At 35.1% G+C, this 17,381-nt stretch overlaps 3 protein-coding genes across 3 annotated transcripts in view; 1 reads left to right on the top strand and 2 right to left on the bottom strand.

Moving 5' to 3' along the window:
- Nucleotides 1-2,307, bottom strand: part of mei-218 (meiotic 218) — an 87,481-nt gene extending 85,174 nt beyond the window's left edge. Inside the window, exon 1 of the mRNA XM_076513149.1 lies at nucleotides 2,171-2,307. The gene's annotated coding sequence lies outside the window, so the exon portion shown is untranslated. The remainder of the gene's footprint in view (nucleotides 1-2,170) is intronic.
- Nucleotides 2,308-3,797: 1,490 nt separating this feature from the next.
- LOC143232743 (zinc finger MYM-type protein 1-like) lies at nucleotides 3,798-6,105 on the top strand. Its single transcript, XM_076468542.1, has 4 exons — nucleotides 3,798-3,953; nucleotides 4,268-4,940; nucleotides 5,028-5,347; nucleotides 5,783-6,105. The coding sequence occupies exons 1-4, from the start codon at nucleotides 3,798-3,800 to the stop codon at nucleotides 6,092-6,094; spliced, it is 1,461 nt and encodes a 486-aa protein (XP_076324657.1). The 3' UTR covers nucleotides 6,095-6,105.
- Nucleotides 6,106-12,449: 6,344 nt separating this feature from the next.
- Nucleotides 12,450-17,381, bottom strand: part of LOC143256227 (uncharacterized) — a 35,097-nt gene continuing 30,165 nt past the window's right edge. The window contains exons 8-9 of the mRNA XM_076513135.1: nucleotides 13,621-13,764; nucleotides 12,450-12,759 (exon numbers count right to left, since the gene is read on the bottom strand). The gene's annotated coding sequence lies outside the window, so the exon portion shown is untranslated. The remainder of the gene's footprint in view (nucleotides 12,760-13,620; nucleotides 13,765-17,381) is intronic.

The raw sequence follows: 17,381 nt of genomic DNA, 5'->3' as shown, positions 1-17,381 counted from the left end.
ATCCCTTATTTCTAATAACATCAGTATAGTAAATGATGCCATGTTGAGCTAGTCACGTTTTATCTGATGACTTTGCACTTTAACAATAGCCCTACAAGTTTTCTATAATTTATCTACTCTACAAGGTTTTCTAGCACCCAATTCAACAGTCTCATCATACAAATATCTACAAGTGCTGATCTCAGCTATACATTTTTATACAAAGTAGCATAAAAACCCATTTCATTCATGAATGAGAGGTATGACTTGAAGCTTTTCTTGGTAAGTCTATACCAGTCTGCCTCATTTCTAGACAGAGATCCTTCTTGGTCATATTGTGTATTACTGTACAGAGCATATGGATGGCTATTACTGCTGATCTTTATGTTTATAGATGTTTACCTGATACAAAATGTTACAAGATTTTTACTTATGGTTGTGGCACAAACTATTACAAGTCTCTTTCTGGATGGTCCTGGGTCCCAAAATTAATCCACATTCCTTTGTTTTCCATTGCTGTTAAATAATCACTGTTTATAAACTCTAAGTCCCTGATATGAGCACTTGTTTAAGAACTAAATAAATAATTATTATATATAGGAAAGGACTGCTACATACCATTCTAAAAAGTAACAAAATTTCAGTGTCATCACAATGCCTACAAATTCGAAAAAAAACACTAAAATGTTTAACTGATACATATGGTTCAACTATGACTATATTAGCTGTGGTTGTCATGATTTTGTGGTATGCATATTCAAAATTATTTTAATATGATGTACTCAACCATGTATACATACACATATTATTTTGTTTTCCTGAAAACATGTATTATAAAAACTAGCAAGCAAAATATAAATATGCATTCAATAATCTGCAAGTTAATATAAAAAAGTGGTTACAGCATGAATGAAACAAAATATTCTTCAAATATTAATTAACCTACAGTGAAAAGAAGAAAAAAAGTACAATCAAAAATGGTTATTAATTATTTCAATTCTTCCCAGTATGCATGTTTTTACAGAATCTCTACTATCTCAAAAACTTAAAACCACCACCAACAGCAAAAATACCCAACCAATGACCTAAGTTAATAGAGGTTTTTCGTAGTTTGTTACCTATAATTAAGACTGTTTATTATTAACTGCAATTATTATTGCAGAAATTTAGAAGTCCTGATAGTAAAACTTATTAAATAATCAATATTAATATATATTTCACTTTCATTCTGTTTTGCACCCTAAATATAGGATCCAGGACAATGTCTCACCACTGTGATTACTGATTCTTTATTTTAAAACAAACAAAATTTTGATGTTACATTCCTATTTGACAAATACAAAATTTTGCAAAAATTTGGTTACTTTGATAAAGCATAAGATGCATACTTTGTGAAAAATTATAACTATAAGACTTGAATACAGTAATCAAAGGAAGTTGATCATAAAAATTTCTCTAATTTTTATAAACATTCAAGAAGCTTTTGAACATTGTTTCAATTGTGGGCAATTACTCTAAATTTTTCTTTACATTAATTGAATCGTTATATTTTGTGTTCAGACATTTTTTTTTTCGTACAAGTATGCTTTTTGCATTTTTCAATCTTTTTTTGAAAAATTTTAGTCTCTTGTATTAGACTGAAAAATGTGTTTGACAAATGTTTTATCAAAATAGAACCATTTCTTCCTAATGAGATGCCAAATTTATGCAATAAAGTACCTCAATTTTTGCAACAACATGTAATTTCTCATCTTGAAACACACAAGCTACAATTACCAAATTACCTCCCTAATTAGAATCTCACTTTGAAACAAACACAACTAAAAATTGCAAACAAACTATCAAAATGTCTTTAAAAATAATAAAAATAAATTAAAAGATAGACTACATAAATATATTTGTATCCTACAAATATAAGTTAAATATTAGTATTTTAAAGAGAGGTGCATTTCATGACTATTTCTGTTTTAAGATAAAAAATTATACATCGCATGTATTTTTTCTTTGACAATGCAGTGTACTGGGTGTATAATTATTGTCTCATGATTAAACTCCACTTTTTAATTTTTTTATAGCTAGGTCCCCTTTTTATTGTTATGTGTTATAAAATACACCTACACTTAAGAATAATTATCACATTAGAATTTTAACTGTATACATACATACATTCGTAAACAACTTTCGAACTTACTTTTCGCTACATCAAATCTAAATTAATTGATGATCTAATAGCGTGTATTTTCCATAAAGGCGCATTATAAAACAAGGTTTAAAATTTGTTTGTTTTTTCTTTCAATTACGTCGTCTGCTACTACTAGAGAGTCCAACTAGCACCGTAAATTATTACTCTCAAGTGGTGTGGCTAAAAAAAAAAAAAGAAAAAATATATATATATTGTCTTTGGTAGTTTGTGGTACTTTTTTTTTATACTCAGAACTGACATTTTGTTTACTTATAATAATTCAATTTTAAAAGTGGAGAGTTTTGTTTTCTTGGCACAGCCACAAGAAATGGAGTATCCAGATTTTCCACTCTCATACAACGCAAGACGAAGTTGTTGTCTCCTTGTTTTTTAGGATTTGGTTTGTTCTGAATTTCGCGCAAAGCTACACGAGAGCTATTTGCACTATCCGTCCCTAATGCAGCAGTTTAAGACTAAAAGAAAGGCAGCTAGTCATCACTCCCAAACGCCGACTTTTGGGCTACTCTTACCAACGAATAGTGGAATTGACCATCACATTATAACGTACCCACGGCTGAAAGGGCGAACATGTTTGGTGCGACGGGAATTCAAACCCGCGACTTTCAGATTACGAGTCAAGTTCTTTAACCACCTGGCCATGCCGGGCCGTTTTGTTTTTAGGGAGGTGTTAGAAGAAATTATGAGGACTGTAGGTTACCTTTAATACGCATCGGGTAAAAAATTCAAAAAGTAAACAGATCTTCGTAGCAATCAAGGTATGGAATCAAGTATATCTTTTCTTAGTTATTGTCAATTTTCATGGCAGAGATTAAACGGTATTTTGGGAGAATAAGAGCAGGAAGGCAAAAATTTAAACTCGCATATTCATAAGTATTGTATAACTGATGGCCTAATATAACTAAATCGGAGATAAATGGCGATTCACAGCACAGTAGTGACATATTCCTTTGAATGAGATTAGTGTTATTAAAATCTATAACCTTTTCAAGATTGTAGAAAAAGACAAAAAACACTGTTATCTGACACACTGATTAAGAGATAAGCTAGAAGTAAAACATGAGACGTTTAATTCATTATGGTAAAACAGAATGGTCATATATGGTCACGGATATGTTCTGGATTTTCATGTGCTATTAATATAATTTGGTGATTTCAATGTCGCAGAGTAGTTGTTCGTAATGCTGAACTATGTTTAGTTGTTACTTGTTCCTTATTCACGAAATGACCCAATAGTATATGTGTTATATCTTTTTCCTTAGATTTCGATGTTTAAAATGAATATCCTTTGTAAGCCTAATGGCAATATAAAAAGAAAAATTCCCATTCGTTTCATATAAACTAACACAACTTGGAAGTAAGAAGTGGTACTAGCAGTCAGCCAGCTCGGGGGTCAATTTGACGTTCGCGCGCTCTGTATGAAAGGAGCTATGTTTGTTTACGCTGCTCTCGCTCTCTCTCGTATTCAGCCTCACACTGGAACACACACTCAGTTTGCATTAATAAAAGGAAATCAAAATCAGCTACTCGTTTTCAAACAAGAACACCAACACACAAGACAAGAGTCAGACATCATCCACCAAAACATAAACTGGTCATACTACACATAGGGTTGATTATGCAACACTACCTGCTACCCAACAAGAAGCAGCGAGTAGATGGTCCTACAAACACATGTGGTGCAAGTGAGGAGGACAGTTGTGATCGTTATGGTGAGAATGTGGACACGACTAGTGCAAGACCCAACCGCAAAATGGCACCACTCACACCCAGGGTAAAAACCTACCACCAGGACCCAAGGGTCCAGACTTGAAGAGATACCTGGCTACAGAATACAACGGCCAGTCAAGATCATTCAACAAGAATTGGCGTGATCAGCACTCGTGGTTGGAGTACTCTGTGACCCAAAATGCTGCATTCTGCTTCGCATGTCGTCTTTCCAGTCACACACACTTAAGTAAAACTGAGAAGTCCTTCACCAATAAAGGCTTCCAAAACTGGAAGAAGGCGACCACATCACCGAAGTCTCATGATAACTCTGCAGGACACAAGTTTGCCATGCAAGCTTGGGCAGAGTTTAAATTGTAGAAAACAAAGGGTGCAAGGATCCAACATGCTCTCAATGCAAGCCATGCTGAAACTGTGAAGGAAAACCGACATTACATAAGAGCCACGATAGATGCACTGCTCTACATAGCCTGCCAGAATGAAGCCCAGAGAGGTCACAGGGAAGGTAGTCAGTCAGATAACAGGGCCAATTTCCTGGAACTTCTTGACATGATTTCCAGATATGATGAAATCGTGAAGAAGAAGCTGAGTGGTCCTGGCAATGCCAAGTACACGCACCATGATATCCAAAACGAACTGCTTGACATCATAGCTGGAATGATCAGGAAGGATATCAGCAAAGAGGTCATGGAAGCTGAGCATTTTGCTCTAATGGTGGTTGAAACAAAGGATGTAAAAAAACAAGAACAGCTGTCCATTTTGGTAAAATACCTCCACCAACAGAGCCTTCACGAGAAGTTCCTAGACTTCACAGCTGCTGAGGGTCTGGATGCAGATTTATTGCTCAAGAAAATCATGGAGACTCTGGCTAAATGTGGTATTGACCATAATGCCTGCATTGGTCAGTGCTATGACGCAGCTGCAGTCATGTCAGGGCACATCAGTGGCGTACAGGAGAGGTTCAGGAGAGAGGTGTCTCAGGCTGTGTATGTCCACTGCTATGCACACAGGCTCAACCTTGTGCTAGTTGATCGTGTGCACAACGTCCAAGCTGCAGCAGAGTTCTTTATGACAATTCAGAAGCTGTACAAATTCTTCTCTACATCGGTTGTGCATGAAGAATTTCTGAAGGTACAGAAGGAGCTTGAACCCGTGAACCAGCACATAGAGTTGAAGCGACTGTCAGACACAAGATGGGCCTGCAAACGTGCTGCTTATTTGGCTGTCAAAAGAAATCTCCCTGCCATTGTGACAACCCTAAAGCGTCTTGTGGAGGGGGATAATGTCCACAGAGCCACTGAATTAAAGGGCCTGTGCATCCTCCAAGATCAGCAGTTTGTAGCCAGTCTAGTGGCTATAGAAAAACTATTGCTGATGAAAAAACAGCTATCAGTCTGTCTCCAGTCACCTGACCTGCAACAGGCTTCTGCAGAGGACCTAGTACAATCTGTCATCTCTGGTCTCTCAGAAATGAGAACTGAAGCAGCATGAAAAGACTTGGAAGAGTCTGCTGAGGATATATGTAAGAAAGTGGGAATACACACTGAGACGGTACGTCAAAGTGGACAGCAATCTGCCCCCAGACACCTGGACGTATTCATAATCACATCTATTACTGTACATAGAGATAAACCAACACCAAATGCCAGGAGACACACCTTCTATGCTATCATAGACAGGATGCTCAACGAGCTGAATAGAAGATTCTCCTCTGATGCCTGCAGTGTTCTGATGAGTGCAACTGCATCGAACCCCAAACACTCCACATTTCTGTACAAGCAAGCACTCTTAGGAATGGCAGCAAACTATGGTGTGGCAGAGGATGACCTCGCAGTGGAGGTCCACCAGTTGAACCGGCTAATTGCCAGGAAGAAAGACAAGGGGCAGGAAGTATCCACACCATTGGAGCTTGCAACCATGCTGGAGCCATACAAGGATACCTTCATGTATCTCCACAAACTTGTATGCATCGCTCTGACCCTGCCTGTCACTTCAGCTGCCTGTGAGAGAAGTTTCTCATGTCTGAAACTTCTCAAGATATACTTGCGCAACAGCAGTGGTAACAACCGCACCAGCAACCTTGCTATCATATCAGTAAACTCCAGGAGGGCAAAACAACTCGATATTGATACTGTTATAGACACATTTGCTGCCAATCACCAGAACAGGCGCATTGTTTTGAAGTAATATTGACTATAAACACAACATGAAAGATAGCTAGCCTGATAATGGCCTTACATTTCCTCAGAGTGTATTAACTTCACATAGGATAATTCGTTTCTGCTATGTAAACTATGTCTTTATGTTGTATTTCTTTTGATTTATAGCTTTTCTCTTAATGGTATATTAAATGTTCAATCTAAGCTAATCTTGATTTTCTTTATTATTATGTATTACCTTTGGTTGAATTTAGGTGAGCTTCCTCTTTTACATATATTCATATTTTCATAAACAAATTATTTCTAATTTGTAATAATGAATTATTAATCAGAGTATGAGTTTCCAATGAAAACTGCATTGAAAACGCAGTTCAAAATAGCACACCTTTCTAAAATGTACCTTGGTATTTACATTATTATAATTTACCATCTATACTTCATATTGATGGCATTTTTGGAAGCTCCTCCACAGTTTACCTCACCCACCCCCCAACAAAAATATCCTGGCGCCGCCACTGGAAAGAACTGCCATTTCGTCTACTTTAGTGCATACAAAAATACTATCTTTTCCTCTTACTTGGTATAATAACCATTTTTCCAGACTCGTTATCCTATGCACAGATCAAGTTTTCTATCAAAGAACAGTTCCTTATTTCATGATTGAATATACTGTCATTTGCAGGTACCTCCCCTATAGTTATCACGAAATTGTTTTTATCTTAAAGTACTACATCGTACTATTTAATCTTCGATATAATGGTATTCAGTACAGGTTTTAAAATCCTGTTTATTTACAATTAAGCACAAAGCTACATAATGAGCTATCAGTGCTCTACCCACCAGTTTCTATCGGCGTGAATCTTAAGACATACCGTTGTGCTACTGGGAGCTGCAGGTTTTGAAACTTTATCGTTAACTCAACATGTTTGTGGGAAGTGTAACACAGTACAGTAATATTCCCTTGTACAGTGATGACATCTGAACAAGATACGTTTTAAAGAACATTTAAGTGAAAGAGAGATAATAAAACATTTTAAGGGAATTTTTACTTGCTGCCCTTGGTATGATTCTCGTATTATTAAAAATATTTTCAGTAAATGCAAGGAAGGAAGAGAAGATTTTAAGTTAGGTTTTTCTTATAGTTTTGGTATTTACGTTGGTTAACACTATAGTTAACGTGTTATCTTAATTAAGAAAATGTTAAGATTTGGTCCCCGATAGCACAGCGATATGTCTGCGGACTCCCACCCCTAAAGTGGCCCGGCATGGCCAAGCGTGTTAAGGCGTGCGACTCGTAATCTGAGGGTCGCGGGTTCGCATCCTCGTCGCGCCAAACATGCTCGCCCTTTCAGCCGTGGGGGCGTTATAACGTTACGATCAATCCCACTATTTGTTGGTAAAAGAGTAGCCCTAGAGTTGGCGGTGGGTGGTGATGACTAGCTGCCTTCCCTCTAGTCTTACACTATTATGGACGGCTAGCACAGATAGCCCTCGAGTAGCTTTGTGCGAAATTTAAAAACAAACAAGCAAACCTACCGCTAAAAATCTGGTTTTAATACCCGTGGTGGGCACGAGACAGATTGCCCATTGTGTAGCTTTGTGCTTAATTCCAAAACAAACAAATATTAAGATATATCTAGTTAATTTAATGATCTCTACATATTGTATGACTATTTAAAGTTTGATATTCAAATACCACATTTAATGTAACAGGCAATGTAATTTTAGACCAAAGGTGTTTTTATCGAATGTTGATAAAGCTACTGCCAAGTAGTTGTATATATTTTCGGAAGTTAATCGTACAGTAAATAGCTTTAAACTCTTTTGTATTTATTGTTGTAATATGAGTTTGATAAATCATTGCATGAGATCCAGTTTTCTGTTTCTAGCTTGACGAATACCACTGAATTTCTCATAAGAGAGTGCATATTCCATAGAAGTTGACATTTCTCTAAACTGAAAATGTATTTTCAACATATGTGCAAATATTAGGTCACCCCTTAAATAACGTCCGATTTTAGATGGAGAAAAGAAGAAAGGATTTCAAATGCTTTTAAAGTTATTTAATCAGTAATGTATGTTCCATTATTATTAATTATTTTTTTCCAACGATTCACAAGCTTCTGAATCCCCTATAAAATTATTGAGGTTTGAAGGAAAAGAACGTAAAAGGGTAATTTTGACGTCTTCAGGTGTTCCAAACTCTTTTCCATCAAGACAGATGAGGAAAGGTCTGGATAATAAGGAGGATGTGGAAGTTTTTCCCAGTTAAGCAGTGATCAAAGCAGGCCTATTTTTCTTTCAGTGCAACATTCAAGCACTCTAACTGTTGACAATAGAAGTCTGATGTAATCATTACATTAAGTGGCAGAAACTCAAAGTAAATCACACCAACAATATCCCACCAAATGCTTAACAAGACTTTCCTAGGGTGGAGGTCCATTTCGGGCTGTGCTTTAGTCAATTTACCTGCATTAAGCCATTGTCTGAAGCGCTTAACATTTTTTATAAGATATCCATTTTTCATTTCCAGTCACTAACCTGCCCAATAAAGGTGAGTTACGTTCACAAGAGTGCAGAGAAATGCAAATGTCCACTTTTGCTCTAAGGTTGGCTTCTGTCAAGTCATGATGGAACTATTTTCCAAGTTTTTATACCTTTACAAGCTGTTGCAGATGACAGTGAACTCTTGAATGGGTTGAATTAAGCTTCTGTGCTAGTTCTTCAACTGTTACAGCACAATCTTCATCACGTGCAACCAGCAGCAAGTCATCATTAAACTTAACAGGACAACCTGAAAGTGGCGCATCACTTAAGCTGTAGTCACCTGATCTGAACTTCTGAAACCACTTTCGACATTTTCTTTCATTGATAGACTCTGCACTATAAACACTTGAATGTTTCGTGCAGTTTCTGCTGCACTATTGGCTTTTTTCAAAATTCATAAAGCATTATATGCCTAATGTGCTCCTCAGACACATCCATCTTCATAACGGTTTATTTTATTAATTATCTGAAAAAGTAGTTTGGTTAGCTTCTTTTATTTGTCTGAACATTTTTATACACATCCTACAACATATTTTAGTCATTAATACTTCTACAATGAAGAAATGATGATGCACTTTCTGTATTAAATTTTCGAACATTACTTATGGAATGACCTGATACACGACCAATACCAACTACTTGTGAACCCGACATCAGCACAATTGTAGAAAGCAGTGTGCTATCATGACGAATATGGCCAGTACCATTTTGCCAACATTAGCATCTGAAATTCCGTCACATAGAATTAAAGTGAATGGTTATGCAGCCACAGTAGGATGAGAAATCCCTACCAATGTATAAGTGAAGACTTAATGGGGTTGGTAATCAACTTCCAGATGAACTGCAATGTGGTGGATTTATTCATGATTTGGTGTGGGATTCAGATGAAAGATCTACACCAACAGAACACCACTGTGCTACTATAAACTGAATGGAATTGAGCACATTTAGAAGATAACCTCTGTGGTTTACCACTCCAGCAGCTAGGAACTAGTAAAGACTCCTTTTTGCCGTAAGAAAAAAGGTGGATTGTGTTAGGAAGTCGAAAGGAACGTCAACATCACAATGCAGTGGGTGACCATAAAATCCATATTTTTAAAAGTAGATGGCACCTGATTCATTCAATCAAAGGAACTGCAAGGATGGCCAGCTATCCCTTTCTGCTTTACTGATGAAAGTAAATGAATGAGTACAGTCTGGAATGGTTATAATTATGAAGGAAAACACCATAAGGAAAATCTACAAGCAGTCTTGTGGAACATCTAATCTCATCAGAGTGTGTTATTGGTGGGTACAGCCTCTTCTCAAAGTAACTCCATCAGGATGTCCCAATCCATCTTCATCATGCTACAATGTGTAATATTATTCACTTGTATCCAACCCTACAGAGATGAAGCACTTAGAATAGCAACATCAAATATTGTGCATAAAAACACGAAAGACCCCATTTAGAATCTTCCTGGTGGTTGACACACTCAACCCGCCTTGGAGAGAAGCAACGTTTAAAGGATGCAAATTCGAACGAGGAGAAGAAAGCAGTACTTCCATCATTGTGTTGTCTTTGTCCAACCACCAACTTATATAATCCAGGATGGGAAAGTACTGAACGGGTCTGTGGGATTCCAAGAAATATTTAACTGGTCTTACAACGTCCACTGAAAAGAATGTATGTGTAGGTGAACAAGAAGAGTACAATGATAAGATTTTCATTAGACAGAAAAGTATGTAGTTTGTTGGAAAAATACTCAAAACTGCCCTCTTTTATGTAAGGCCTGAAAAAAAAAGGCAAAGTAAATGGGGAGGGATAACAGAGGATCCCAGTTGCATAAGGACACTGAAATATAATGCAAAATAACTCGCATATCTTCGACAGAGAAAAAGGTCAGTAGAAAAAGTGGTAATTTATTCTGTATAAAGAATATCTTCACCCACATTAATAAAAGTAGTTTATATTAATTTGTGAAATCTTATTGAAATTTGATAGTTGAGAAAAATTTCTAAACTTCAGCAAATTTGAATACATCTTGACACGACTGTGATGGAAAAAATGATGGTTTTCGTTCATGAATATAGAGGAAAAATTTGCACAAGGATGTTATACTCTTATTAGTGTAGGATTTAACCGCATGATATGTTATGCAATAGGGCAATTTCATTTGAATTCTAGATAGCAGTTTTAACACTTTTGGTACGATTCATGTTTTCAGGTGCTAGGCGTACTCAAGAAGCAAACAGCTATTCATACACGGAGGCTGATAATTGTATAGAAATTTCCAAGAGTTGAGGAAATATCAGATGTGTACTTTCCGTAGATGGTATATATATGTTCTGGTCGACTCAAAGATTCAATATTAAAATGTTATTATTAAATACATTCTGACAATTATGTCTTTTCACTGCTAATTGTGGTTATTTTTTTTTTATATATATAAAGAAACGACAAGTTTTGGACTTTACCCGATTAGTCCTCGTTTCTTTCGAATTTCCAAAAGTTAGAAAAACAGCAAAATCTGGTTTTTTTATTCTCCACAGCTATAAATGACCCCAGTATTCTATTTTTTGTATCAGTCAAATATCTGGTAGTGGCAATAGAACATTATTTTTGGTATCCAACAGGTTCCTTTTGATATATTTTTGTATCTTGTTTTAAAGTTAAGTAATTCACTAGCTTTGATTTACTTGCCTATGACTAGATAAATCGAAAATGTTACTTCTACTACTAGCCTTTCCAATTATAAGTGAAATGATTTTTTAAAAAAAAATAACTAACTGAATAAGTTTCACTTTAATACCTTGACTATTGCAAAAACATACAGGTGTCCTAGATTTTGGTAATTATCAAAGTTTTATTAACGGTAAAGTTTTTTTACGTATTGCATCATCTTATCCTTTGTTCATCTGTTTTTCAGTTTTTACAGTTTACATTGAACGTTATTCAATTGTAACTAAATTGTCTTCAAAAAGAGGATCCTTTCTAGATTAGAACTCAGGCTGTGTAAAAGTTCTTCTGCAAAGAATCTTTATGGATATGCTCCAGTCATTACAGCTGTATTAATAAAAAAACAACTGAAATTGGTCTTTTGCAGCAAAGTGATGGATTTGATGACAGACTTCTATTAAAGTATATCATTATTTATATACTTAGACCTATTCTTAAACAAAGAGTTAATTAATTGAAAATGACAAATTTCTTTAATGCATGACTTGTAGCCTTCAGCATATCTAATAACAACTTGTTTTATAACAAAAAAACTAAAGTTGAAAATAAAATCCAATATATCTAGATTGCTTTTGAATGTACAAATTATATTGTCTTTGACATTATGTTGTAGATTAATAACACTATAGTAATAGTTAAATTACTCTCTCACAATTAAAAATATGATAACTTGCATGTTGCTCAGTTGTAGATCTTTCATTTTGAATAATTTATAATTTAACAGCCATCTTGTTTGACTAACTTCAAGAGAAATGGAGTGCACATTTATATGTATAACAATTGATATTTACTCTGCACCTTTTAATTTTCAGACTCATTGATTTAATACCAGCATCAAGAACATTAATGTACACTTGTAATACTTTAGTGATATTATGGACCTGTGGTATATTTACAGCAAATGGATTAAAATCTATGTAGAATTTATATCTTACGTTAAATATTTTGTCAACAGAACCATTCAAAAGTGACCTTGTTTTATTTTGGTGCAAAATTAAGTAATATTTTTTAAACTTTGCAATGACAATGTTAGAACCTTTGAAACACCACACAAGTCATACTTGTTTCCATGGTCAAGAGAAATTAGATTTTTAAATTAGTAAGACTGCTATACAACTGACACGAAATACTTTTTTATTATGTTTTGTGAAGACATCTTTATAAATGCATCCATAGTACACAATTTATTTTGATAAATGCATGTTATGTAATGTTTGTTTTCAGTCAGACAATGACCTCATTTAAAAAATCAAATATAAGACACTTGCAGACAAAGCTATTGACTGTAAACATTCAAAATTTACATAAATCCTTTTTATAAATATTATAACTGGTCAAGATGAATTCAACTCTTCTTTCCTGGGAACAGGGTATGTCCATGTGGATAAAAGGTCCACAGCTATTTTAACTCTGTTTCTATCAAGGCTCTAGCAAATGGAGGAAAAAAAAAGTTAACAGATGAACAGATACTGTATATTTTGAATTTGTGGTGTGATTAGAAGTTGACTTACTCCTTGAAAAGAAAGTTCTGATAACTAAACACTTTGACATCAACTCTCCCACAAAAAAAAAGGTATTGCAGTATTATATATTACTGGGCTATAAAAGTTTTCGTATTATTTTTTTTTAATCAAATGTATTTTCTTATTAATAATGTATAAAAAAAGATAAAGCTAAATAAGATGTAATTCTTAAGTCAGTGTTGTTCCACAAGATGCAAGAATAAATACTTGTTTAAATGATAATAAAAAATAAATTAACACATCTAAATAAAAACTTCTAGTTTATTTTGTGGAATAGTTCAAGCAGATGCCCTTTGTCAGGCAGTAAGGATTGCATTACAAATGAATTATGCTCAGAAAAATGACTGCTCAAACCATTACATAAAATAATCCTGAAAAACGTTCCATTTAGACATGCCAATTGAATCTTTATCATCATTAAATATAATTTTCAACTATATTTAAGCAGTTTTTCAAATGTCTCTTCTCACAACATATAGTTTTGGTTAATAAGAGACATGTTCATGAATGGAGATTTCTTCAGACTGCATTTCCCTCACAAGTTTTGGATGATATTTTAAGCTGTTGGAATAGAACTTTGGCATTTTGCTTGTCTAATACAAGGACTTTTTCTTGAAATGCTGTCCAAAACATGTAATAAAGATACAATCTACACCAATTTTCAATTAAAAAATGTTTTCTGCTTAAACATAATCTCTTAGGGCATTAAAAAACAAGTTATTGTAAATTTGCAATATTTTATTTGATTAACAAGAAGAAACATACCAATGAGGGTGATATTTCAGCTATGTTACGGAGTAAGCTTTCAATAAAAATCCTCCATCCTGCTAGACTTGAGATTTCATCAATAATTAACCACTTACACCAAGGTCTGTGCTCTCCTAGCAAGTCAAACTTTTCAGGAAGTTTCTATTTAAACATACAACCCATTTAAGTGCTAATCATCAAGATCTATAAATTGTTAACCAATACATTAATAACAGTGTATATATTTATAAAACAAAGTATTAAAAAATGATAAAGAATTACTATACCTAAATTTAGTTCATTTAACCCCTTATTTCACTAAATGTGCAACAGCCAGATACTGACTTTTAGAAGGTTAATTTCTGTGTATTCCAATACACGATAAAGAGAAAAAAAACATACTTTACAATTTCTGAACTTCAAACTCCTACTGATATGAACAGTTATATTTCATAAATACAATTAATGAGAAATTACCATTCTAAAAGACTTAACTTACACTTTATGTCACTTCAGTTAACTTCCCACAGTTTTTGTTTGAGACAATATTCTTCTCATCCAGATGTATCACATAAAACTTAATTATATGTAACATTTCTTCTAGCATTAAAACAGACCTACTTCATGCTGTAGTCAGTATAGGGGGAAAATATAAAGTAAATAGAATTGTTTTTTTTTTTTATACATATACAAATAAGTCAAATTTTATTTCACTTAAAACTCCACAACAGAGAAACTCACTGTCAAGACTGGTTAGTGTGCAACTATTTCCTTGATGTGGTTTCCTTATAGCATTTAAGCTAAACATTTGATAAAGCTTTATCTGAAATACTTTCTGTAGTTTTAGTACCTTGCCACAAATAGGATGTAAACATGTCAAAAAAGTGTTTAAATATAAATATACTCTTCAAAACAAGAAATGCAAAAGGGATATTTTTGTTATTTTAAAGAGAAATATATGTAATAACATTACAAGCTCAGAGTATGTGATGTTACACGTGTTAAGGCACTGATTGGCAGACCAAAATGACAATAAAAGTTGTGCACTTTGAAAACGGAGGAAAACATCGGATTTTTTGCCAAAACACGAGTGTCCAAAAATTTGTTTGAGAGATCTGCATGTTCTGCAAGTGCAACATGTGCAAAATCCCTATAATGTGACGGGTTCTCGGTTTCCATAGCTCAGTGTTAAGCCACCGACACGCAATACAGTTACGCCAAGACTGACTGAAGCACAACGCAACAACGCCATTGGTCGTTTGGAAGCAGGCAAATCTCGATCAGATGATGCCAGAGCTGTGAATGTCCACCCAAGCACCATCACAAGGCTATGAAATCGTCACCAACAACATGGATCAACTCGTGACTGTCCACGATCTGGCAGACCTCGTGTGACCACGCCCGCACAAGATCGCAACATCCGGTTACGTCACCTTCGGGATAGGACCACCACTGTGACGTCTACTGCCTCAACCATACCAGGGCTGCGTAGGATTTCCCGATCAGACCGTACGCAACCGTCGACGAGATTCTTAGGCCCCATGTGCAACCCATCATGGTGAACGTCAACAACGTTTTACAACATGACAACGCCCGTCCTCACACAGCCCGATTCACCACTGTCTTCTTGAGACAACACAACATCAACGTTCTTCCCTGGCCCTCCAGATCACCAGATTTAAACCCCATCGAACATCTTTGGGACGAGTTGGACTGACGTCTGCGACAACCTTAACCGCAGACTCTACCTCAGCTTGCAGCAGTTTTGCAGGCTGAGTGGACAGCCATTCCACAGGATGTGATTTGTCATCTCATCGCTTCCCTGGGCAGGAGATGCCAAGCAGTTATTGATGCTCACAGGGGGCATACTCATTATTGACATTGAGTGACGTTAAACTTCGCCTTTGAAGACTTTGGATGTTCAGCAGTGAATGTGCAAAGTTTCACACATGTCATACAGAACTACCCAGAATAAACTTGTTAACAATTTGTCTCATATTTTGCCTTTTGCATTTCTTTTTTTGAGTATATTTAAATGATGCATCAGAATGTTAAGCTATAAGAAAAAAACCTTGAATGTTAGACTTTGTATTGTTGAAGAGTTAAGAGGTAAGTTGACTTTGGTGTTTTACAATTATAATGGGTGTCAACAATCTTCCTCTGCATGTTTATGATGATAATGGAACTAAAAAACTTGGAAATACAAACTTGATTATTAAGAGTAATGGGTTTATACTTTGAAAACCTAGATGTAGCAGACTTGTTCTTTGACAATACGTATTTCCAATTAAATTTAAGAACTTGTATAATAGTTTGATAATATTGTGGAGTTTGTCCCGTTAATTTCAATGTTTTTAAGTATTTGTCAGATACATTAATGGACACTGTTGGACAGTAGTGTTTTTCTTAGTAGCAATGTTATTAACAGCATTATATTTTTAATAACATCCAAGGTAACAACACCACTTTAAACAACTCAAACTATACAGCATAACCATGTTAAGCCTATGCAAGATTGAAGGAAAAAACTTAGAACTGCAATACCTGACTCTTGTGCACCAGAAGCACTGATAGTGGTGGAATTCTATCATTAAGGCAAAGTACAAATAGGAGCCAATTACAACCAATATAGACATTTACAATCCCAGAAAAAAATCAACAAGATTGAGGCATGATTAACTTGTGAACCTGGGAGAATCTAGGCACTGATGTAGACAAGAAAGACTGATAATTGACTGGACTCCAATCTCCTGTTTTCACAGGTCCAACAACTAATCAGAGTAAGAACTATGAAGAACAAGCCTGACTCTCTCAACACTCCAGAACTAAGTTTCAAATCTTGATGATATGTGGAAGATGGAAATCCTACAGGTTGGGTGGATAATAGTGAGAAAGATGTGAAATGAATGACCAACTGTGACTCAAGGACCAACAAAACTTCATGACTAATGGATAAGATTACAACAGAACCAGAAAATCTTAGAACCAAGCACCCATATCACTGACACTGCTATTGATCAGACAAGGCAGTAGAGACCTTGGCTACAGACAAAATGCTAGGGATTGGTATTAATGCATACTCAAACCCATTTGCACAAGAAAATTTCACAAATGTGGGTGTTCAAAAATAATTTTTAACACAGCTTTCAAACATGCATTTAAGAACACAAACAAAATATATGTCACTACAATAAAACAGGTAAAAAAAATAAATTACTATTCAGGGCACTAAATCTGCTCAACATAAACCAGTAATTCTCCTAAACTAATGGCTTGGAAGGGAAAACTGAAGAAAAATTGTAATATTTGTATAGAAGACATCCTGCTCTTGCTTCTGTTTGATAAATATAGCTTTATTCATCTAACGTTGGTTTGCAAACAACTTCAAAAGTCAGAGAGAGGGGCTTCTTGAATGGATTTGATTAATTTATTATCTCATCAAATCAAGATGGTAGAAGGTGCAAATTTCAGATTCTTGCTTCTAATTCTGTATAGTTATTTCTAATTTATTGGAATTACCATGGCCTGTTTTATAAGTGAGAATATTTTGAGCATTACAAATGACTGAGATCTTATTAGTCACAGAAGTGAGAAATAGTGGTTAAATGAATCAGTGAAAAGAATTTATCTCCTTCCCTGGTTGCCAGTGTCTTTGTGAAGAACCTCTCAGAGAACAAGAAAAAGTAGGAAGAATAATAAAACATCCTGTGCACAATCAGCACAAACCACTTTGACCAGCAACAACCAAAATTTAACTTTAAGAGAAACTTGATATATGG

The sequence above is a fragment of the Tachypleus tridentatus genome, chromosome 1 (genome assembly GCF_004210375.1).
Source record: "Tachypleus tridentatus isolate NWPU-2018 chromosome 1, ASM421037v1, whole genome shotgun sequence".
Taxonomy (NCBI): Eukaryota; Metazoa; Arthropoda; class Merostomata; order Xiphosura; family Limulidae; genus Tachypleus; species Tachypleus tridentatus.
The sequence above is the reverse complement of the archived record's forward strand: the minus strand, read 5'-3'. Positions and strand labels throughout refer to the sequence as shown.